The sequence below is a fragment of the Ictidomys tridecemlineatus genome, chromosome 3 (assembly GCF_052094955.1).
Source record: "Ictidomys tridecemlineatus isolate mIctTri1 chromosome 3, mIctTri1.hap1, whole genome shotgun sequence".
Classification (NCBI taxonomy): domain Eukaryota; kingdom Metazoa; phylum Chordata; class Mammalia; order Rodentia; family Sciuridae; genus Ictidomys; species Ictidomys tridecemlineatus.
The window spans coordinates 216,182,061-216,207,423 of NC_135479.1; the positions used below are offsets into that span (position 1 = coordinate 216,182,061).

At 42.7% G+C, this 25,363-nt stretch overlaps 1 protein-coding gene across 3 annotated transcripts in view; it reads right to left on the reverse strand.

The window, feature by feature from the left end:
* Mcm3ap (minichromosome maintenance complex component 3 associated protein) overlaps positions 1-25,362 on the reverse strand; it is a 44,724-nt gene extending 19,362 nt beyond the window's left edge. Inside the window, exons 1-17 of one of the 3 annotated variants that reach the window (XR_013437134.1) lie at positions 24,873-25,362; positions 23,288-24,576; positions 22,863-23,083; positions 19,230-19,308; positions 18,834-18,975; positions 16,317-16,507; positions 14,561-14,700; positions 12,815-13,012; positions 11,946-12,214; positions 10,231-10,393; positions 9,634-9,794; positions 8,625-8,866; positions 8,146-8,348; positions 7,275-7,375; positions 3,712-3,843; positions 3,053-3,166; positions 139-291 (exon numbers count right to left, since the gene is read on the reverse strand). Coding sequence is in view for 2 of the 3 variants with exons in the window: in XM_005340175.5 (XP_005340232.1) it covers positions 139-291; positions 3,053-3,166; positions 3,712-3,843; positions 7,275-7,375; positions 8,146-8,348; positions 8,625-8,866; positions 9,634-9,794; positions 10,231-10,393; positions 11,946-12,214; positions 12,815-13,012; positions 14,561-14,700; positions 16,317-16,507; positions 18,834-18,975; positions 19,230-19,308; positions 22,863-23,083; positions 23,288-24,491 (3,713 nt within the window). In the remaining variant the exon portion in view is untranslated. Of the gene's footprint in view, positions 1-138; positions 292-3,052; positions 3,167-3,711; positions 3,844-7,274; positions 7,376-8,145; positions 8,349-8,624; positions 8,867-9,633; positions 9,795-10,230; positions 10,394-11,945; positions 12,215-12,814; positions 13,013-14,560; positions 14,701-16,316; positions 16,508-18,833; positions 18,976-19,229; positions 19,309-22,862; positions 23,084-23,287 lie in introns of all 3 variants that reach the window. The other 2 variants (XM_005340175.5, XM_078044827.1) reach the window with 2 other exon arrangements.
* Between the last annotated feature and the right edge of the window lies 1 nt (position 25,363).

Genomic DNA, 25,363 nt, shown 5'->3' on the forward strand with positions numbered 1-25,363 from the left:
GAGAGCATGATCTGCTGATAGCCACACACAAAAAAAAAAAAGACAAGAAGATTATACTAGCAACTGCTGTGTCTGAGAAATGGACAAAGGTCTATCTAAAGGAACTGATGGTGTGGATCTGTAGAATACAGGACTCACCGCTGTAGATACTTGCAGAAGCACTGAAGTTCCTGTAGCGTCTCTTTGGCAGTCTGGAAAATTTCCTCAGCAAGAAACAAGTCCACCAATTGGGCACAGATATCCTCACAACAACGGGCCACACGAACCTTCTGGTCCATCTCTACTGCATTCCTAGGAAACAGGGCAGTCAGTGTGGAGACACTGCACCACAGCCCAGACAAGGAGAACTGACTTTAAAAGTGACGAGTCTGTGTCCTCCATGAGGAAATGTAATTATGTCTTCATGTAAAAGTACAGATACCTCAGCAGCTCATGAGGCTAAAACAGGAGGATTTCGAGTACAATGCCAGCCTCAGCAATGGCGTGGCGCTAAGCAACTCGCGAGACTTTGTCTCTAAATAAAATACGAATATGACTGGGGATGCGGCTCAGTGGTCAAGTGCTCCTGAGTTCAATCCCTAGTACCTCCCCCGGCCCAAGAAAAAGAAAAAGTACAGACACCTAGAAATAGAAACAAAAGAGGTATAAGGTGATACAATATATGTCCAAAAGGACCCCTGTAACAGTCAGGAAATGAACCTTTAAGTTCAAAGCCAGCTTCAGCAACAATGAGGTGCTAAGCAACTCAGTGAGACCCTGTCTCTGAGTAAAATATAAAATAGGGCTGAGGATGTGGCTCAGTGGTTGAGTGCCCGAGTTCAATCCCCTGTACCCTAACCAAAAGAAAAGAACCTTTAAGTTGGCCATGGTAGTCCACATCTATGTACTATTATAGTGGCTCAGGAGCCCTGAGGCAAGAGGATCGCAAATTTAAGGCTAGCCTGAGCAACTGTCTCAAAAATTTAAAAAAAAGGTAGGGGGCTAGGGATATAGCTTAGTGTTAAAGAAATCCTGAGTTCACTCAAGTACACTATTAAAGAAAAAGAAAAAGAAATAAACCTTTAGCCCAGCTGGACATGATGGCGCACACCTTTAATCCCAGCACTTGAAAGGCTGAGGCAGGAGAATCTTTTGAGCCTGGGAGCTCAAGAACAGCCTGAGCAACATAGTGAGACCCCTTCTCCATAAAAAGAGAAGAAAAACAAAGGAAATATTTATCCTAATAAAATAGTTGAAAATTTTAACTTTTAAATAGCCATAAGACATCTGAAAAATCTCAACACAGAGAATTACAATTAGAAGTGTCCCAAATATATGATAAATCACTGGTGACTACTAAGGATGGTTGCCTGTGGCCATGCAGTGGTGGCCTAGGATAAAACAGTATATCATATTTTTATAACAAAATTCTATCTTATAACAAAATTCTATCAAACAAGAGCACAGAGGATTATATCAAACATATAGTCACAAAATCAAAGTAGCTTCAACAGCCAATAGCTCACCTTGGAGACAACCTGGGGCCGAGTTGACACCAAGCCTCCTCAAACTGCAGGACACTGTCTCTGCATCACAGCAAGCTAGGGCTTTTACCTCTGTCCTAACACTGTTCTGGGGTTCAGAGTACACATATCACCATCATTTGTGGGGTGTCTTCCTTTACAGAAACCAGGAAAAGGCCCCAAACTATGACAGATGGAAGGACACACTAATTAAAGATGCACAGCCTGCTGCCAGGTGTGGTGGCACATGCCTGTAATGCCAGCACCTTAGGAAGCTGAGGCAGTAGGATCACAAATTTGAGGTCAGCCTCAGCCACTGAAGAGATTCTTCTCAGGGTGGGCTGTGGCTCAATGTAGAGCACTTGCCTTCATGTGACGCACTGGGTTCGATCCTCAGTACCACATAAAAAAATAAATAGTTATTTTTTTTTATTTTTCAAAGAGAGAGCGAGAGAGGGGGGAGAGAGAGAGAGATAGAGAAAGTTTTTAATATTTATTTTTTAGTTCTCGGCAGACACAACATCTTTTTGTTGGTATGTGGTGCTGAGGATCGAACCCGGGCCACACGCATGCCAGGCGAGCGCGCTACCGCTTGAGCCACATCCCCAGCCCCAATAGTTATTAAAAAAATACCCTGCTGGCCGAGGTTGTGGCTTAGTGGTAGAGTGCTTGCCTAACATGTGTGAGGCCCCGGGTTCAATCCTAAGCACTGCATATAAATAAATAAAATAAAGGTCTTGTGTCCAACTACAACTTAAAAAAAAAAAAAAAAAAAAAATGACTCTGTCTCAGGCTGGGGATATAGTTCAGTTGGTAGAGTGTCTGCCTTGTATACATAAGGGCTTGGGTTCAATCCCCAGCACCACAAGAAAATTTAAAAAAAGAGAGAGAGAGAGAACCTGTCTCAACCATGTCCTACTTTCCTCTTCATCTCAAAAAAGGGATGTAGTTCATTAGTAGAACACTCCTGGGTTCAACCCCCAGTATCAAAATAAATAAATGAAATAAAATGAAAAATATATATACTGCCTGCCGGGTGAGTTCCCCATCTGCACTAGAAGTGTTAAAGCAATGTGGTCTATGGCCTTCAGGCTATATCATGGAAGCTTAAGCATAAAGACAGATATTCTTTCACAGCTGGAATGCCTTTCCCCCCCACCCCGAAACTTGGCAACAAAATTACTAACGTTCTTAATTGAATAGCCCAAGGATACCTTCTAATTTATAAAACAAGGGAGAGTCTCCTACTTGAAAAATATTGATCGTAAATAACCTGGTATGGAGAAGACTACACCAGTGAATCTGCCAAGACACATGTCCCCACGCCCGGTGTAGGGTCCACAAGAGGAATCTGAAAGTGAGGCCCTCCCTGCTCTGCTCCCTGAAGTACAGAACTGGCATGTTACCACTTGACTATCCAACAGATATGCTCCTTTTCAAATTTAGGTGCAAACCTGCTATCCTGAACTGCGCCAGCCTCACATAGTGCCTTCTAACCCTATGCCCTCCCTCCATACCCCAACACTGTAGTCCACCTGAGACTCACTCACTTCAACTCCTGGGAGCAAGTTTCCCGCACACACTCCGTCACCATGAGTTCTGTCAGCTCTGCAGTCAAGCTCTGGCTCAAATGAGTTAATACCAGCTCTCTTTCTTGTTTTAGCCTAGGGATAAAAGAAAAAAAGCACAAGAGTAATACTTAAGAATGAAAGTAAGTGCTAGGCACAGTGGCACAGACCTACAATCCCAGCTAGTTGGAAGCCTGAGGCACGAGGATCCCAAGTCCAAGACAAGCCTGGGGACCTGAGTGAAACCTGTTTCAAAATTAAGAAAACAAACTAGGAATATAGCTCAGAGGTACAACACCCCTAGGTTCAGTTGCCAGTACCACAAAAAATTAAAAAGTAAGAATTATTTTACTCCTTAATCATGCAGATGGAAGTGAGTGGTCCTGCCTGAGTCAGCAGCCACCTCCAGTGCACCTCCAGTCCCTTTCTGTCCTGCTGAGGGGAAGGGCGCTGTTCACAAGCTGGTACAGTCAGGGATCCCCACCTAATCCCTGGGACAAAGTACATATGAGGGTGCTGAGTGGACCTGAAGAGGTCTAATGGCAGCACACTGGACAACAGTATCAGAATCAGGGGCCAGGGCAGTTCACCTCTGTGTCTACACTCCAACTATGTCCTACTGCAGGGCAAGGCATACTCACCTTTCCTCTTCAGCCCGCCTCTTTTCTTCCTCCCTTCGCTCCCTTTCCTTAGTCACTTCTTCAACTGCAACATGCCTCAAAAGGCCTGTGGTTGTAGCCATTAACAGATCCTCCATGGCAGCATTAGAAACACTAAAAAGAGCAAAGTGGATAGAATTCAAACTCATGAAAAAGAAAGTCATTATAGACTTTTATCAAATAGGATTGTTCCTGGAATGCAAGGATGGTTTAACCCATGAACACTAATCAATGTAATATGACCACATTAACAGAACAGAGTTAAAACACATGCACACACAATCACCTCAATTAATGCAGAAAGAATATCTAGTAAAATTCAAACTAGAAACAGAAGCAACACCCTTAAGCCATTTATGAAACACCCAAAACTCACATCATACATAGTGGTGAAAGCCTGAAAGCACTTCCTCTGAGATATGAAGACAATGATGCCCACGTTTTCCACTTCAACACATTATTGAAGTTATAGCCAGAGCAATTAGACAAGAAAAAATAAGCAGCATCCGAATTGGAAAAGTAATAAAACTATATCCATTCTCACATGCCATGATCTTACATATAAAAAACCCTGGGAATCCTAATAAAGAAGCTCAATAAGATTGAAGAATAAAAATCAATATACAGTGGACAGGGAACATAGTTCAATAGAGTGCTTGCCTAGCCTGCACAAGGTCCTGGGTTTGATACCAGCACTGGAAAAAAAAGCAAAAATCAGTAGTATTTCTACATATAAACAATGAATAATTTGAAATGGAATTTTTAAAATATTCCATTTATAAGAAGCCTAGAAAATAAAAATAATGATCAGGAATAAATTTCACCAAGGAGGCAAAAATATTGTACACTGAAAACTATTAAAACACTGCTGAAAGAAATTAAGGCTAACCTAAATGTTAAGATGACAATACCACCCAGAATAATCTATAGGTTCAGTGCAATCCTTATCAAAATCCCAACAGCATTTTTTGCAGAAATAGAAAAATGCTTTCTAAAATTAGAATGGTGGTGGGGCTGGGGATGTAGCTCAAGCGGTAGCGCGCTCGCCTGGCATGCATGCGGCCCGGGTTTGATCCTCAGCACCACATGCAAACAAAGATGTTGTGTCCGCCGATAACTAAAAAAAAATAAATATTAAAAATTCTCTCTCTCTCCCTCTCTCTCTCACTCTCTCTTAAAAAAAAAAATTAAAAAAAAAATAAAATAAAATTAGAATGATATATGAAGGAATCCCAAATAGCAAAACGGCCTTGAGAAAACAAGAACAACAACAATGTTAAAAGATGTATATTTTTTTTTTTAATATTTATTTTTAGTTGAAGTTGGACACAATACCTTTATTTTTATGTGGTGCTGAGGATCGAACCCAGGGTCTCACATGTGCTAGGTAAGTGCTCTACTACTGAGCAACAACCCCAGCCCGGATGTATACTTTTCAATATCAAAACTTATTGCAGAACTACTTTAACCAAAACAAGGTAGTACTGGTGTAAGGACAGACATAAAGACCAATGAAGCAGAACATAGAGCCCAGAAAGAAACCCTCACATCATGTTTAAATGACTTTCAACAAGGCTGCCAATACCAGTTAATAGGGAAAGAAGTCTTTTTAACAAATGGTGCTAGGAAAACTAGATATCCACTGTCAAAGCATGAGATTGGACCCTTATGTTACACCATACACAAAAATGAAATGAAATAGATAAAAACCTAAACTTATGAAATAATATTATAAAACTCTGCTGAGTATGGTAGCACATGCCTATAATCCCAGCAACTTGGTAGGCTGAGACAGGAGGAGGATTATAAGTTTAAGATCAACCTCAGCAATCTAGCAAGATCCTCTCTAAAATTAAAAAAACAGAAAAACGGGGCTGGGGTTGTGGCTCAGCAGTACAGCACTTGTCTAGCAAGTGCGAGACCCTCGGTTCGATCCTCAGCACCACATAAAAATAAATAAAATAAAGATATTGCATCCAACTGCAAATAAATAAATAAATATATATATATATATATAAAATAGAAAAGGGATAGGGATGTAGCATATTGGTAAAACACCCCATGGGTTTAATCCCCAGTACCACAAATATATAAGCCCATGGAAATAGTTTTTTAGTTTCATTAAATAGGGCATGCTTCACCTATAATCACAGCTACTCAGGATGCTGAGGCAGAAAGATCAAAAGTTCATGGTCAACCTGGGCTACTTAGAAGACCCTATCTCCAAAAAGTTTTTTAAAAGGGCTGGAGATGTAGCTCGGTGATAGAATACCCCTGAGTTCCATCTTAAAGTAACAACAACAAAAAATTAGGAAGTATATATTTTAACTCCAGGATAAAAAAAACTTAACCAGCCAGGCATGACAACCTGTATCCACAGTCACAGTTACTTGGGAGGCTGAGGTAAGAGGATCCTTAAGCCTAGGAGTTCAAGACTCTACCTCAGAAAAAAAACATTAAGAAACATACAGTGTCAATCCTTTTGTGTAATTCTTCTTTTTTTTTTTTTGGGGGGGGGAGGGTCCTGGGGATTGAACCCAGGGCCTGGTGCATGAGAAGCAAGCACTCTACCAACTGAGCTATATCCCCAGCTCCCCAGCCCTTTTTATTTTGGTTAAGACAGGATCTAAGTTTCCCAGGATGGCCTTGAATTTGCACTCCTTCTACCTCAGCCTCCCAAATCAGTAGGATTACAGGTGTGTTCCACACCCGGCCCAAGTAGCTGTATTTTATACAGACAAAACAATATCTTTCCTTATTGTTATGCCACTGGGATTTTTAAAAGATGTTGAGTTCACTTTAAAATTAAGAGCTTAGAAAAACTTTATTACATTTATTGAAACTACATTGAAAAAAATAAATGTTTCTAATTTTTAACAAGGAATGAACTAATTTTGACTGGACATTTGAGATATGTTTAAAGAAAAATAGGTTTATAACTTATAAACTTTAATATAAACTGTTGCTCAAAAACATGTGGAGGAGTTCTGGCTCAGTGGTAGAACACTCACCTAACATGTTTGAGGCCCTGAGTTAGATCCTCAGCACCATATAAAGATAAATAAGTACAAGTATCGTGCCATTCTACAACTAAGAAATATTTTTTTAAAAAAGCACATGTAGCTGGGTGCAGTTGCACAAGCCTATAAATCCCAGCAACTTGGGAGGCTGAGGCAAGAGGATTTTGAGTTTAAAACCAGCCTCAGCAACTTAGCCAGGCACTAAGCAACTCAGTGAGACCCTGTCTCTAAATAAAATACAAAAAAGTAGGGTTGGGAATGTGGCTCAGCGGTTGAGTGCACCAAATTCAATCCCCAGTACCCCAAAAGAGCATGTGTAATGAATTAGCAGGGCAGGAACATAAAAAATAGCACCTGTCTAGAGTAGAAGATGCAGAAGTCCCTGAAACTATCACCACGAGCATTGAGCCTGCTCACCCAGATCTTGTGGAAGAATGAAAACACTTTTTGAGAAGGAGTGGCAAGTATACTCCCAGGGAGCAGACAGCTGCTCAAGGGGAGGGCGGTGCGCTGGGTGACACTCACCCCAGAGCTACAGCTGCATAAGCTGCGCCAGCCGAGCTCACTTCCTCGCAGTCCCTCTGAAGAGTCTCCTGGATAAGCTCATCCACCACCTGCACAAGGTCCTGTGGAGAGACCAGCACAGGGGTCAAATACAGCGTCCCACCCAGGACAGAAATCTTGAGTGAAACCTTGTCACTAGACACTGTCTGAAGGTACCCACTGACAAGGAACTTGACCCCCATCACGGAGTCAGCCACACTGCTTCAGGAGAGGTCTCTGGGGAATGGCTAGGTGCCTTCCAGAGGGAAAAGCCAGGGGAGCCTGCTGGATAACCACCCTTCAGATGGCCCCACTGTGCCCTGTTCATCTTCACTTGTCAACACTGAACATCATCAACTTCTGTGGTGGTTCTTCATGCTCCCCTCAGGACTCCCTGACTCCCCGCATGAGGTTACTGCCCAGTGCCTGCCTCTGATGGCCAGGATGACACATTCGAGTCCCACACCTGTGCAGTAAACAAGCTCTACTCAGTTCTTTGGAAACCCCTTGTCCCCGGGCGCATAGTACTACCATAATCCCACAGGTGCTGGTCAACCTATCCACTGGCCATCTCGAATGAAGAGGTGCTGATTTCAATCAGGCCACACAGGTTGACGCTCTAGTAGTAAGCACTGAAGTACTGTTCTGACCACTAAGAGGAAAAGAGGGGCTCTGAAGTTAGCCTGGGGGTGTTAGGCTCAGTTCTGCCACATGAGGTCATGAACATGGGCAGATACTACCCTCCACTCTCCTTTGAGACCAGGCAACACAGCACCCCAACACAGGGCAGTGGGGGCCAAAGACATTTGTGCACAATGGACTTCTCAGAGCCCTGACCTAGAAGATTCCCTACCGCATCAGAGTACACAGGTGCAGGCTTTGGAGGCAGCACCTCAGGCTGCATGGAGAGCTGTAGACTGGGTGCCACAGACGGGGGTGGTGGAGGGACATGAGGCAAAGATACAGGTGAGGGTTCGGGGACTGGAAGAGGCTGCGGAAGGAGACTCTGTGATGGCACATCCTGCTCTGCCTCACATTCTTCTCCTCTCCCATCACCTGGAAGAAAGGACAGAGGAAAACATGTTACTGCAGATGCAACAAACAGCACCAGATGCAGTCATGCAGGGACAGTCACATGGACCTAAAGGACTGCCCTCCCTGAAAACACCCATGGGACAGCACTGTGGTGTCAGGGTGCCCAGAGAAGGACTTCAGAACTGCATGGAGAGGTACACCTGGGTACCAAGCAGAGGGCCCTCCAGGCCCCAGAGTAAGATAGATGCTTCTGGGCATGGAGAGGCTTTGAGGAAAATGCAGTGCAGCTTCACTCACCCGATGTATCCAAGCTAGGTCTCTGAGCGTTGACGGGTAGCTCTGTGGCCAGGCTCTCCCCGACGTACTTGTTCTGGGAGTTGAAGCTGCACACGGGTGTGTGACGAGGGACTGGGGGCAATGGCCCTCCATTCACAACTTCACCAACTGACACTGTCAGCTTCCTGGTAATAAACACTGACTTCCTGGCCTTGGATAATCCCTCTGGTTCCAGGAATGCAGACCTGTTCAGCTCCACACAGCTACCCAGACCACAAAGAGCCCATAGAAAGGTGTCACTCAGGGAAGATGGCAGCTTCATCTTCCCAAATCTAGCTGTAATGCCAGAAACCCAAACCTTGTCCTGTGTCCCCTAGGCCACATGCAGATGAGAGGAAGGCACAGACCACAGTAACTCCTACTGTCAGCCTCCATAACCACGTGGCCTAGCATGTTAACAACCACACGTGGGACAATATATGGTCCTGTCTCAAGAAAAGAAGCTGCTCATCTCCTGAAGGACAGCTCTGGAGAAAAGAGCTATAGGAGGAAGGGCCTGGAGAAACCCCACTGAGTATAATGATGCCGATTGCTGGGAGAGGGTTTGGAAATTTCATCATTGTCTCAAAATACTGCCTAGAAGGTAGAGGAAAACACATCAGCCTGGCCTATTGCTACCTCTATCTCAACCATCTCAACTATCAGAAGTGGGCAGTGGTCACTCACAGGTCAGCAAAGGCTATCTTAAAGGAACAGAATAGGAAGATTCTTAAATTTTATCTTTGGATTCTTTGGTAACTCATGAAAAGCATTGATTTTTAGAGTCACAAAGAACTTGGTCTGAAACCAGTCTGCCCACAAACAGCACATGACTTTGGGAGTACTTCCAGCTCCATATCAGGAAAGCAGCAAGTGGAACATGCCTTCTCTAGGACTTCGCAAGCAACTGACACTTTTATAGCCCTTTATTGGAATGTAAGAAGAAAAAGGGAATGGGAGCAAAGCCCACAGTTCCACTTTCAGCCCTTACCCATCAGAAACAGTGAGGCCATGATAGTTGAGGAAGTCTGTGGCCTCTTCGCAGTCTCTGAAAAGCAGCATGCGCACCACACCATCCAGGGGAAAGACAGTAGATCGCTGTGTGCTCACAGTATATGCAATGTTGAGAGCCCGGAGAGCATCCTTGCGGATCTGAAAGGGAAGGCAGTCTCAAATAAAGAAGCCAGTTAGACAAAGGCAACAGTCAACCCCACTTGACCAGCCTCACCCCCAAAATTTGGATTAATAATGCTGAGAATTTCAAAATTAGAGATTTTGTGCAAGTAATATGGGATCTCTGCTTTTTTCATTTCTGTCTGCATGAATGTTGACAAGGCTGAACCTGGCTGCCATGCTCAAGATTCCTCTTATCTGAGCCACAGTGAGCATCTGCACTGCACACTTCTCCTGAAGCGATCAACAGTGCCAATCCCAAGTCAAGGGGCCATCACAAATCCCTCACAGGCTGCAGCAGTTTCCAGGAGAGGGAGCTATAACCCGCTTGGAAGAGCTCCACAGCAGAGAGATGCTTCAGCATCCCAAGTAACAATCTCTTCCTTCTTGTGCTACAAGCAGTTATTTTACTCACCTGATTGAAATAACAGTGTAAAAGACACGCATTCAGATAGGAAGCTGACTGGACCAGTTTGAAAAATCTCACAAAATTATTACTGTTCAGTGCAGCAAAAGCCTGGACAGCGAAGTCCACCTCGGGGGAGTTTCTAACATCAGGGTGAAATTGCTGCACTTCTCTGTTAGGGAGACAAAATGTTCAGAGTATTGTTTTTAATTAGACAACATTTCTAGAAAGATAGATCTGATAAATAACTAGATTTCAACAATACTGAGAAAGAGTGTCCTGTGGTGACATGTGCCTCTGAATTCAGTTTTCTGATTTCAGAGCTACCACTCTGGACCTAGATCAATAAGGGTTTTCTTTAAAAGGATAAAATACACTGATTCAAGCAATAATTTAGTAATCATCAAAAAGTTATCTTAAAGTAATGCCTACTGGCCAGGTGCATTGGCACCTGCCTATAATCCCAGCAGCTCGGGAGACTGAGGCAGGAGAATCATGAGTTCAAACCCAGCCTCAGCAATGGAGAGGCGCTAAGCAACTCAGTGAGAATCTGTCTGTAAATAAAGTACAAATTAGGCCTGGGAATGTGGTTCAGTGGGCAAGAGTGCCTCTGAGTTCAATCCCTGGTACCAAAAAAATAACGCTGACTGAATGCCAGCAGTATAATGACAAAGTTTATTATTTAAAAAAAAGGAAAAATCAATTTGACTGAACTATTTAAGATAGAAACAAATGATTGTCATATATGAAAAGACAGCACAGCCATTTTCCATAGCCAGCTTATCTGCCAGGCTTAATTTTAAAACATAACCAATCACACATCTAGATGTTCTACAACAAAGTTCTTGGAGAAAATACTAAACTAAAAAAAAAAAAAAAAAAAAAAAAATTCACCATAAATAAGCTAAAAAATTTTTCACCATAAATAAAAGAACCTTGGAACTAAATGACAACAGCCAGCACTGAATTCAGTTTACCAACTCACAAACTTGGCCCAGAGACTCAGGCATATTTATCAGATAAAGGTCTACTTACATATCAAACCAGGGTTTAAAATTCCTTCTTTTTGGAGGGTGGGGTGGGGTACTGGGGATAGAACTCAGGGGCACTCAACCATTGAGCCACATCATTAGCCCTATTTTTGTACTTCATAGAGACAAGGTTTCACTGAGTTGCTTAGCACCTCCCTGTTGTTCAGGCTGGCTTTGAACTTGAAAATCCTCCTGTTTCAGCCTCCAAGCTAGAACTGCTGAGATTACAGGTACGTGCCAACACACTTGGCTTAAAATTCTTCCATTTTTAACATTGATACTTACCATTTTGTTTCACAGTGTTTTCCTTTCTCTTTCTTAGACCTTTGACAAAACTACCTAGAAACAGCAAATTGCTAACAACTCTGACAGAATGTGGGCTTCCCTGTCCTGGCTCATTACCTGTATGATCAGGAGGCCTTCACCCTCATTTCCTCTCATTGAAGAGAAACATGCTCTGGAGTGAACATGAGGGTCTGAGTGAGATGTGCGGGTACAGTGCATACCGCTGTTGCTCTGCTCCCAGCTCAGCTCAGTAGCTGACAGCTCAGACTAGGGCGTCCTGCTACCACCTAGTGTTCCCTAGCAGAGAGAGCTCAGCACTGTCAGCTATGGCAATATTAAAGGCTCTTTTCCAAGCTAAATCTTGCCTTTTCACATATCATAGGCCATCGTGTGAATCTGGAAACTCACCTCAGGATGTCCCCCTTGTTGAGATTGAGCAGAACGTTGTACCCCTGGAACTCAGCTTCACTGGCACAGAAGATGCCTTTGTTCCTCAGATCTTGGTACATCTCTTTTAGACTCTGCAGGCACTTGGTCATGTTCTCATTGTTGATCTTGGCATCAAAGGAGGACATGGGCTCCTCACACATGAAGTGAGCACAGTGGATGTGAAACCGAGTGCACTTCTCTATCAGGGACACCGTCAGGGGATCACAGAGATGCTGCTGTGTAATGTCCTGGCCACAGGGGTGGGGAAGGGTCACACACACACGTGCATTACACTTGCACATGCTCCACACACACTCCCCAGGCAAAGAATCAACTATGAGAAAAATCCATGCTTATCAACACTGAATTGCTTACTTTTCAACTTGAAACCAAGCCCAACAAGCACATTTTAAGAGGATTTTATAACAGTTTAAATAAAAGTATATTTTTGTTTTAGATTAAGATATTTGAGTAATTCAGGCACTATGGCAGATGCCTGTAATCCCAGTGATTTGTGAGGCTGAGGTAGGAGAATCACAAGTTCAAAGCCAGCCTCAGAAACTTAGTGAGGCCCTATGCAACTTAGTGAGACCCTGTCTTAAGATACAAAATAAAAGGAGCTGGAGTAGGCTGGGGATATAGCTCAGTAGAGTGTTTGCCTTACATGCACAGGGCCCTGGGCTCAACCCCAGAACCAAACACACACAAAACGGGGAGGGGGGTTGGAGATGTAGCTCAGTGGTTAAGTGTCCCGGGTTCAATCCCTAGTAGTAAAATGAAAAGTGCTCCCAGAATGCCTTTGGAATATACATGCATTTCCTAGTCTCCTGACCAAAGGTAGCTGATACCTTCCGTATGCCCCGTGTGCGGTTCCACACGAAGTCGTACCAGTCCCGCAGGCTGCCTTCCTTCTGGTCCATGATCTGAGTCACCAAGTAGTCCATGGTCCTGCTGAGCACTGCAGATGGTCGTAGCTCATGTGGCAGAGGCTCCTCCTGGTCAGCTGAAGACCGGCTATATTCCTTCACAGCCGCTGCATGGTCCACCTGGGAACACAGAAAAGGGACAGGTTATTTGTGTGGCAGGTGCTGGGGCCACCTACTGGCACAGTTGTTCCTTTAATCAAGGGGGAAATCATGCATGCACTCACACAAGATCCATGCTTAAGAATACACTTTTAAAATGAACCCCTGGATTCAACCCCTTATCCAAAAAATAAAGATGAACTGAGGTTCAAAATGGTTGACAAAGCCATACAACTCAAGAGTTTCAGGGCCAAGATTTTTTTGTGTGTGTGGGACTAGAGAATGAATCCAGATGTACCTGTAAGCTATATCCCCCACCCTCTTAAAAATTATTTTTTAATTAAAATTTTAAAAACCTGAAGAACAAAAGAATCTAGACTGGTGCAGATTTCTGGGGAATATGTGCTAACACGGTTCAGGAAGGGTCAGACTCTCTGATGCAGTAATTTAATGCATAGATGTAGCTGAAAAAAATAATCAAAATATCATAGAAGCATTGCACACAAGATGCCAAACAATATTATTATTTGAACTGAAAAATTAAAAACAGTCTATTTACTGACTGCAAAAAATGGACAGTTTTGACAGAGCTACATAAAGACACATATGCTTCATTTAGAAAACACTTATGAATGTGTAACTAATTAGAATAAAAATTTTTTAAAAAAGAAATGCTTATGAAGAAATCCTTATAACACATGGAAGTGTTCCTGAAAAGATACAAACTGAATCTAGATCATCCATCATCTCCATGTGCAGAACATAAATACAGAAAAGGGAAGGAATAAGACTGTAAAAAGGCATGGCGGCTCAGGAGGCCGAGGCAGGAGGATCACAAGTTCAAAGCCAGCCACAGCAAAGGCAGGATGCTAAGCAACTCAGTGAGACCCTGTCTCTAAATTCAAAAAAGGGCTGGAGATGCGGCTCAGTGGTTGAATGCTCCAGAGTTCAATCCCCAGTGACTACCCCCCCAAAAAAAAAAAAAAACTGTAAAAAGGGGAAAAAATAAAATTTTAATCTAGATTTTAAAAACCCACATCAAGGGCTGGGGATGTGGCTCAAGCGGTAGCGCGCTCGCCTGGCATGCGTGCGGGCCGGATTCGATCCTCAGCACCACATACAAAGAAAGATGTTGTGTCCGCCGAAAACTAAAAAATAAATATTAAAAAAAATTCTCTCTTTAAAAAAAAAAAAAATTCTCATTAAAAACCCAAATCAAGGTAGATCTCCTTTCCAAGACAAACCACTCTCTCCCTTGAGAGTGTCTCTCCTCCTTTCTTTAATAAATGTTGTTACCTTTCTTCAAAAAAAAAAATCCTACATCTATACTTTATTGCATTAAATATGATGTGGTTTAGTTGCATTACACAAAAACTACTTAGCCAGCATGTCAGTATGAAATAGCTTAATAAAACTATTAATAGCACAAATGCCCATCACCATCCAAAAACAGCAAACATCAAATCAAGTATCCATGTGTACAGAAACCACAAAGAACAAGCCTTCCCCACCCCTGCCCAACACACCCCCACCTCCAACCCCTGATAAGAGAGGAGACCAGAGTCCCACCTGGTCAGTGCCTGGGACCACTTCGAAAACGCTAAGCTGACTCCGGGTCTCCCGCATGTACCGCTCCTTCTCAGGACACATGTCAGGGCATGTCCCAACAAAAGTCCTGGCTTTGTCCAGATCAGTCCTCTTCACCCGAGCTAAGTGATGTCAAGTAAGAGGTAAGGACATACCACATGTTGGTTATTGGGAACCCACAGAAGTGTATTTTCATAGTAACAAAAGACAAAAATTGAAAAAAGAAACACAAATTACAAAGGAAAGAAATATTTTTAAAACCCATCAGACGAAAGGACTTATATGGCCTACCCTTTCAGACAGTAGATATCAAGGATCAAAAAGACCACCAGGGCCAGGCCTCTCCAACAGTCAACAGAACTTCACTGGAGACTACAGATGGGCATCCTCCAGTGTCCTAGAATTCTTTTTTTTTTTTTTCTATTTTTGTTGTTGTTGTTGTTTTTTAAATTTTTTAAATTTATTTTATTTTTTAAATAATTGTATTTTATTTATTTATTTTTATGTGGTGCCGAGGGTCAAACCCAGTGCCTTACATGTGCTAGGCAAAGCATTCTACCACTAAGCCACAATCCCAGTCCAGTGTTCTGTAATTCTTATGGTGACTTCAGTGATAAACAATCATGGTGTAGGATGTTTACTAAAGTGATAAATTTGTTGAATGCAACTATTCAAAATATACAAGTATTCTAGAATTCTCTCGTTATTTGTAATGGAAGTTAATGGGGTCTTGACCTGAGTAAGTACACGATTATTATCCACAGAATTCAAGGTTATATATTTATCTTTTCTCTTTGTTTACTTATCAGTACTAGGGATTGAACCCAGGGATGCTTTATTACTGAACTAGACCCCATCCCATTTTTTATTTTATTTTATTTTTTGAGACAGTGTCTCACTAAGTTACTTAGGACCTAAATTGCTGAGGATGGTCTTGAACTTGCCATCCTCCTGCCTCAGCTCCTGAGTTGCTGGGGTTACAGGTGTGCAACATTGGGTCCAGCCTAAATGTATTTTTTAAATAAAATGGAATGCAATAACTTCACAACTCAAAATATAATCTTATTTTTATTTTGAAAATAATTCAATACCTAGTAATAATTTTATTTAACATATAAAAATCACCATGTCAATGACATAATTTTTGGTAGTAGCCTTTATTACTCTGTTAAGGAAGCACTGTGATTATTCCAATTATTTAAAGCTTTTAAAAAAGAAAACTCCAGGGATGGGGATGTGGCTCAGTGGTTAAATGCCCCTGGGTTCAATCCTCCAGTACCAAAAAAAGAAATAAAATTAAATTAAAGAAAAAAAAAAAAAAAAGGAAACTCCTAAAACTGAAATTTAAGAAGAAAAATTACAAAGAGTATGTATATTTACATGTTTGGTCACTGTATCTCTTTCACATTAATCAGTACTTTGAAGGCGACACATTTACACAGCTCAACATTCCATGGGTGGGACTACATCCAAAACCAAGCACTCTTCACCTCAACCCTTGGGACACCACCTTCTCATCACTATTTCACGCATATGTCTGCAAACACATTCATCTACATAGGCACACACATAGCACTGGACCCCAGGAAGACCGGTAAACAATAGCAGGCAGATGTGACACGTCAGAGACCAGAGCTTCAATGGCAGCTGAGCCCGTGGAAAGGGACACTTCCCTACTGGGAGCCACCTCACCATAACCTTTCCATGGGCTCTGGAGCCTGTGCCACAAAGCACATACCTTGCCGCATGATTCGGTCTCTTTGGTCAAGCAGGCGGTACTTCTCCTCAGATGTCTCAGCAACAGTACCTATCAGAGTACTAAGGGATGACACGGATGGCCCAAGGCCCTCAGAGCCCTCAGACCCAGAGTCAAATGGGTCTCCCTCAAACTGGTGAGCCTTCAGAAGACTTGGCTTCTTCACTGGAGAGCTATAGAAGAAAAATACATTAAGGGTCCTTGTAACACTTCCATATCTGAACCTGTCAAGATTTCTGGGTCCTCTAAAACTGAGAAAGCATTAAAATGAGATAAGCCTTGATAAAACTGGTGATGAGAAAAGTTTTCTTTTCTTAATGAAAAAGAAGCAAGGCCAGGCACAGTGGCACATGCCTGTAATCCCAGCAAGTCAGGAGACAGAGGCAGGAGGATACAAAGTTCAAGACCAGCTTCAGCAACTTCACAAGACCCTGTCTCAAAATAAAAAATAAAAAGGGCTGGCAATGTAGCTCTGTGATAGCGTCCCCTGGGTTCAATCCCCAGTACCACATAAAAAGAAGGAGCAAGTAAGGCAGGCATGGTGGCATACACCAGTAGTCCTACCTACCTGGAAGGCAGGTAGGAGAATCTCTTGAGCCCAGGAGTTTGAGACAAGTCTGAGCAATGTAGCAAGAGCTCATCTCAATGGGGAAGAAAAGTTGGTTACAGGCACAAAAGTAATATAATTATTTACTAGTTTTAAAATAATTTTTGAAATATTTCATGTTTTTAAAAGATGAACTAATTTAAACAGTTAAAATAAATATTTCTGGACTTCTATCTCAAAGCAATTAAATTCATTCTGGGAAAAAACACACCTTTAATGCCATAAGGAAATACTCTGCCTACATGCTGTAATACCCAACTTTACTTCTGTTGAAGGACACACTAAGCAGAACGGGTCTCAGCTTCCCCATTTTCTAGCTGTTTTTCAACATTTTCTAAACTTGAATGCCAAAGACAGTGTAAGACTGGTTGAGTGAGAAAAGAACAATCAAATCAAACCAGCAATTAAACTGCAATCATAAAATGGAAAGTGAATCTGGCAAAACGGGTGGACACACCTATAATCCCAGCTAGAGGATCACAAGTTCAAGGACAGCCTAGACAATATAGTGAGACCCTTTCTCAAAAAAAAAAAAAAAAGAATAGAAAAAAGGTTGGAGACTTAGCTCAGTGGTAGAGCACTTGCTTAGCATGAGGCCCAAAGTTCAATTCCTAGTACCACAAAATGAATAAATACATAAATAAAATGAGGAAAACAATGCACTAGCCAAAAGAAAAGAAAGATTAAGGCAGATTAATCTTTATTTACAAAGCAGGCCCAGTTGTAAATAGGACAGGAGCCAGCCAGCTCTCTCAGAACACAAACCCAGAGGAGGGGCCCCTGGGAAAGAGTTCCCCGTACAGACAGGGCAGCCATGTGATGGAAAAGCAACCACGCTCACACCAATTCACAGCTGCCCAGGGAGAGAGCATCCACTTTACTGCAATAAATGAAACCTATAAGAAGTTGTACAGAGGCTGAACAAATCCTTATTAAGAATGCAATTATTGGGGCTGGGGTTGTGGCTCAGTGGTAGGGAGCTCGCCTAGTATGTCCATGGCACTGGATTTGATCCTCAGCACCACATAAAAATAAATAAATTAAATATTAAACATTCTGTCCAACTACAACTAAACCAAAATATTTAAAAAAAAAAAAAAAAAAGAACTCAATTATTACAGTCAGATGTCTTAATGGGGGAAATTACTGAGATGCATTAGCATTTCAGGGGGGACTACAGATAACCTTATGGGACATGACAAGCATAGAGATGGTGACCAGCTCAGGGCACTGTACTCCATGAGCCTCATGGGGTAGGCACCCTTTTGTGCAGACAGAAGCTCTGCCACCCTAAGTGAGTAGCCTCCTGAGTAGGAAATAACCCACAGGGTCTCTACAGCTGGGGCTAAGAGGACCAGATCAGGCTAGATTACAGCAGCTTTGTGATGAGATTCTCCCACAGAAAATGCCTAGATGGAAAATAAGGCCCGCCCCAAAAGAGGGTCTTCTCAGCTCCTTGTCTATGAGAACAGGATGAGACAGAATCAGCCCTGCAGATGACAAGTTCCAGATGTAGAGAACTCATTCTCCAGTCTCAGCTGGGACCCAACCCTGCAAAGATGTGCTATCCCAGAGCCTCCTCACTGCTCATGCTGGTTGGTAGGGGTGGCGGGGCGGGGGACGGTCTTCAGAAGGACCTGTTTTCCAGTCCCAGAAGCTGCTGGCAACTAGCTCTTTTTTAAAAATATATTTTTTAGTTGTTGATGGGCCTTTATTTATACGCAGTGCCTCACACATGCCAGGCAAGCAATCCGCACTGAGCTACAACCCCAGCCTGGCCACTAGCTCATTTTTTTCCATCCCCCTGGTCCCTCAGCCACTACTCAGATGTCATTAGATGACACTATCCCCATCTGTCCTTCAATGTGATCAGCAGAAAAGACCAATCCCACCTTTTATTCAGGCCTCCAGCTGCAGGCCTCACCGTGGGTTTGCCAAGAGGGGAGTGCTGAAAGGGTGCATCCTCTGTTCCCTGGCTGGCTTCACTGTCACCAGGTTTCTTCTCCTTCAGGGAAAAGGGTTTCTTATTGGGACCTGAGGACACAGAAGTCAGAAGAGAGTTTATGCCATCACAGGTCTCCTGACCCTGGACTTAGATTCTTTTTTGAGAAAGCAATATTTTTATAATTGTCACAAGAGGTTAGGAAAGATCCCAAAAAAACAACTATGAGACATGAGGATCCACTCAGAGCCAGCCTCCCCACCAGAGATGGGGAGAGGACTAACATTCAGAGGTCAAAGAACTTGCACAGAGCATCTGACCATGAAAAGAACAACTGAAAACTCACTTATTTTCTTCTTGTGCCAAAAGATAGCCACATCCTTATGTAAACTTTTCCCCTTCTTCCTTGCCAGGGCTGCAGATGCCTGAAAAATCGTCCAGTAATAGAATTATGAGGACAGCAGGAGACCAGAGAACATCAGGCTTAAGACTTCAGTACAGAATGATGAGATCACTCAAAGATGAAAAGGAGCCAACAGTGCCTCCTCCTACCACATGTTCTGCCTGCATTTCTGTCTCCAGCTGTGGCTGCCATAGCCCTCAGGTCCCTTACCTATCACACAGGCATGCATGTGTACTTCTCCTTTTTGAAATAACACATGAACTTGGCCTCTGGCATTTGGTATGATGAATCTCACCAGCTGATTTCATACACAGAAACAAAAAGATTGCCAAGTCATACTCAAGCACAAAAGGAATATCAACTACAAGATGATTCACATGTGATACCATTTATCACAAAACACACACACACACCTGTAATCCCAGTGATTTGGGAGGCTGAGGCAGGAACATCGAGAGTTCAAAGCCAGTCAGCAATTTAGCAAGGCCCTAAGCAACTTTGCAAGACCCTGTCTCTAAATAAAATATAAAAAGGGCTAGGGATGTAGCTCAGCAGTAAAGTGCTCCTGGGTTCAATCCCTGATACCAAAAAAAAAAAAAAAAAAAAAAAACACCACACACACAAAACTAACTACACATTGTATATGTATACAATGTCTAGAAAAATATGCACCCCATTAGGTAAGAGGTCAGTCTTGAGTAACAGCAGACATGGGAGGCATGGGGGGGTGCATGGGGAATCAGCTTCATCCATATCAATAAAATTATTAAAATGGCAATGTATTTTTATGTCCATTATGTAATAAAAACCTTAATGTTTATTACACAGGCAAAACATAATTTGTTTTAAAATATTTTTTAGGTTTAGATGGACACAATTCTTACCAGTACCTCCTCACACATGCCAGGCAAGCACTTTACCACTGAGCCACAACCGCAGCCTAGAACTTTTTTAAAATGAGGATTACCAAGTGATCCAGCAAATCTACTTCCAAGGTGTACACCCCCAAAAAATGAAAGCAAGGACTCAAACCTGTACTTATATAACAATACTCAGAGCAGTATTATCCACAACAGCCAAAAGGTGGAAGCAAGCCAAAATGTTCATCAACAGAGTATTTTATTAACAAAGGTGGTCCATCCTATTCACCCATAAAAGGAATCAAATTCTGATACATGCTACAATGAATGCTAACTGACATAAATCACACAAAAAGACAAATACTGTATGACTCCACATACATGAAATATCTAGTAGGTGGATTCTTAATGACAGAAGTTAGCCTAGAGGTTACCAGGGAATAGACCAGGCTACCAGGAACAGTATGGGGACTTGCTGCTTAATGGTTACAGTTTCTGTTTATAATAACGAAAAAATTCTGGAAATAGTTGTCTGGTTGCACATCACTGTGAACATAACTAATAATACTGAATTATTTTAATAATAAAATAAATAGCAAAACTCCTAAAACTGAATATTTTTGCATGAAAATTACACAGGGGTTAGGGCTGTAGCTCAGTGGCAGAGCACTGGCCTAGCACATGTAAAGCACTGGATTCAATCCTCAGCACCACATAAAAAAATAAGTAAATAAAATAAAGGCATGCAACTACACACACAAAAATTTTTTTTTTAACTCCACTCTTAGGAATTTAAACAAAGGACAAAAACTAAGTAAGCAAATAAACAGGATAAAATGCCATGCACCATAGAATCCCATTTTATATATATACAAACAAGTAAATAAAATTAAAAGTTATGAAAACATGCTTTCTTCTTTATAAATTCTTATAAAGTCAAGCATGGGGCATACACTTTTAATCCCAGCAACCTGGGAGGCTAAAGCAGGAGGATCACAAGTTTGAGGCCAGTTTCAGCAACTTCTCGAGATCCTCAGCAACTTAGCAAGACCCTGTCTCAAAATGAACATTAAAGGGGCTGGGATTGTGACTCAGCAGTAGAGCACTCGCCTAGCACGAGCGAGGCGCTGAGTTCGATCCTCAGCACCACATAACAATAAATAAAGATATTGTGTCCAACTACAACCAAAAAAATATTTAAAAAAAAGAAAATTTTAAAAAAAGAGCTAAGGATGTAGCTGAGTGGTTAAGCGTCTCTGGGTTTGATCCCCAGTATTCCCCCCACCAAAACAAAAGAGAGGAGGGAGTAATAGAGACTGGTTATTGATTTTGGGAAACACTAAAGATTAGAAGGGCCCAATGTTGCATACCTGTAGTCCCAACTACTTGGGAAACTGAGGTAAAAGTATCTCTCTCTTGAACTCAGGAGTTCAAGGCCGGTGTAGCCACAGCAAAACCCTACCTCTTAAAATAAACAAATATAGGCTAGGCACATACACTTGTAATCCAGGCAGCTCAGGAGGCTGTGGTAGGAGAATCACAAGTTTAAAGCCAGCCTCAGCAACTTAGTGAGACCCTAAACAATTTAGCAAAAACCCTGTTTCAAAAAATAAAAACGATTGGGGAAATGGCTCAGTGGTTAAGCACCCCTGGGTTCAATCCCAGGTACCAAAACAATTAACTAATTAAAAATAAATATATAGGGGCTGGGGTTATAGCTCAGTGGTGCCTACCATGTGTGACGAACTGAATTTGGTCCTCTGCACCACATAAAAGTAAATAAACAAAATAAAAGTGTTGTGTTCATCTACAACTAAAAAAAATTTGTTAAAATACATATATAAACATATATATAAACTAAATAAAATTAAAAGCTATGAAAACATGCTTTCTACTTTATAAATTCTTATAAAGTCATGCACGGTGGCATACACTTTTAATCCCAGCAACCTGGGAGGCTAAAGCAGGAGGATCACAAGTTTGAGGCAGTCTCAGCAACTTCTCGAGATCCTCAGCAACTTAGCAAGACCCTGTCTCAAAATGAAAATAAAAAAAGGGCTAAGGATGTAGCTCAGTGGTAAAGTGCCCCTGGGTTTGATCCCCAGTACTCCCTCCCCACCAAAAACAAAAACAAACAAAAAAAAAAAACTTAAGAACATTATTTTTTCCATAAGAATATTTAGAAAAAATAATAAACATATAAAGCTGCATAACATGAGCAATGCATCTGTGCATGTAACCTACAACCCATGAATTACAAAAATGTTGAGAGTTGGTACAAACCCACCAGTTGTTTCTGGAGGACAGGATCACAAGAGATTTCACATTTTCTTTGTATTATTAGAATATTTACGGTGTTCATGTACTATGATCAATTAAAGAAAAACAAAACCAGAAAACTCAAGTTTGAAAAAGTGTGGTTACAGAGCCACTCCCAAGCCTTGCAAAGGGCTAGACTGTTGCAACACTCAGAGCTCTCCTAGAGCACTGGCACCTCAAGCCTTTCAAGATTCCAGGTTATGAAATAAACAAAGAGCTGGATCACATGCCTATAATCCCAGTGCTATCCAAGGCTCTCCAGGACAAGAGTGAGATAAAATTTGAGTGCTTTCTCTATGTTCTAGAAAGCAAAAAACTGAAGAATGTGTCACTTTTAAGCCGTTCAAAGGCAACAAGTCAAATCTGCAGTAGTGAATGGCAAGTCAGAAGTACTCACATGATCAAAAAAATGCACTACTGCAAGCTTCTTGCTGCGCCTGGTAAAGATGCGCTGTACTTTAGCAATTTTGCTAAAGTGGTTCTCCAGAATAGTTCTGTCATTGAGATAGTCAGGGATGTTCTTGCACTGGATTGCTGTGACTTCAGCGGGAGACAAGCCCCCAAGACTGTCTGTGCTCTCGCTTCTTTTACTCTGACGCATAGTTCCCCTTAGAGAATCTAGGGGTTAGGACAATGGAAACATAAACCATCAAATGCAACGTCTTCAAACAAGAAAAAAAGTTCATGGATGTAAGGCCTGCTCCAAGGATCCCTTAAGTTCTACTTACAGAGAACTAACAGAAAAAACAAGCTAATACCCAGGAAACTCACGGAGAGCCTGCCAGCAAGATTTACTCTGCATTGTACATTTTAAGAACTCACCTTCTTTTTTATCTCTACCTTCAGTTTCTTCTTCTTTATTCACACCTGGAAGCCGGGAGGCTGACAGGACAGACTGACTCCCTCCCGGGATAGCCATGTGGTCACTTTCCCCGGACTCCACAAAGCCAACTTCCTTTCTGGATTCTTTGTTGCCCAGACGACATACTTCTTTATTGCTTTTGAAGACATCCTGTATTGTCCGACCAAACAAAGTGCCTCCTCGAGGTCGGTTCAGGCGGACAGGCCGTTTATCTGGAGGATGGTCACCCCTTGACAAAGGGTCTGAGTCTTCTGCCTCGTGGCCATGCCTCCTAGGGGAACGATCCTGGTCCTCTTTCCTTTTCAGTCCTTTCATGAGGCTGGGAAGTGGCTCCACCTGGGAAACAGCTTCTTCACACCCTGGTCGGATACCCGTTTTGTTTACAGGGAAGGGTTCCCCCAAAGACCCAGAAGATGATATGGGGAAGCTACTGAAGCTACTATTAGAACTTCCAAAAATTGATTTAGGTTCTCTCTTCTCCTCCTCTACATTTTGGTTTGACAAAGCAGGGGTAAAAGCAGATGATGAATTACTACTACTAACTGGTTTTGAAAAGGTAAAATTTGAATTGGTAGCTGAACTACTTGTCACCTGAGGAAAGGAAAAAGAAGCCAAGCCTCCAGGTCCACTACTAATTGGGTGGGAAAATGTGAAAAACCCAGAAGTAACTTGGCTCTGGGTTCTCTCTGGTTCGGACTCAGTCCCCAGTATTGGTCTGAACACTGCATTTTCCAGAGGTTTAAAGCTGAATTCGGTTTTCCCAAAACCACCGCTTGCTATTTCTCCAGATTCTGATCCAAAAGTAGAAGTACTTGGGAAAACCCCAAGGCTAGTGGGTGATTTGAAACTAAATCCTGCATTTCCAGACACAGATGAACTTGAAGGCCCAGAGACAGCTACAAAGGGAGTGTGTTCAAGTCCAGAAAAGAGTCCAGAACTTGAGGTTTGGGCGAGTCCAAACGTTTGCACTGAAGAGGAAGGTGCCACAAAGCCAGGTACCTGTGAGAATCCTATATTCTTCCCAGTTAATGTATTGCTTTGCCCAAAAAGAGAAGGCTGACCAAACCGAAATGGGGGTTTGGCCTGAAATGTTCCCACTGAACTACTAGAAGATGCTGCAAAAGTACTAGGCTGCTGCCCACCAAAAGGGTTGGTTGGGTTCATCTTTGATTCAATTATTAGAAGACAATAAATACTAAGTGTACAAAATTATTCCGCTTCCTCAAACAGTCTGTTGCACCAGGATAAGCTGAAAGACATAAATTCAGATCATCACAGCACCTCCTGCAAGACGACTGAGTCTTGAGTCACCCGGCACACTATAAGGATAATTAATGAAAAGGCAGGCAATGCAGAGGACTAAACTCTACTGAGAGCCCATAGAGTCTTTTTGTTAGTGAGCAGGGGCACAGGGTGGTACAAATAAAGTACTATGCTACGTAAGTTTAAATCCTGATCCTTTAAGATTAAAATAAAAACCTATTTTACTGAGCCGATAAATTGGTGAACAGTCACTTGGTAATAAGAATGAATGTCGTTACTTACACCTTTCTACTTAAAGGGGAACTCGCCAGAGTCTTCCAACCTCCGAGGCCAGGGAATTACAAGGTAACAGTGTGAAAACGTTACTGTTTCAGCGTTCCCTCCCATTCGACTTTTCTCAGAGTAACTGGAGCACGGAAAACCTTTCCCAGGCCTAGAAATACGTTTCCTGCTGCGCTGGCGGCCGCCCGGGCGCCGAGCGGCCTGCGACGGAGGGGCCGGCGGGGACCCCAGCAGGCCGCGCTGCAGGCTCGGCTGGCCGCGCGCCGCGGAGACGCCGGGCGCCCAAGGGAGCTGGCAGGGCCGGCGCTCACAGCCCGCCGCTGGACGCCCCGGCCAGCGCCGCCGCCCCGTTCTGCGCCCCGCTCGGCTCTCCGTCCCCCTCCGCTCGCCGCTCTGGGTCCCGGCGTACCCCAGCGCACGCACCGGCCTCGGCCGTGGGAGCGGCGCTCAGCTGGGGGCAGAGGACAGAAAACGAAACGGACCAACTTCCG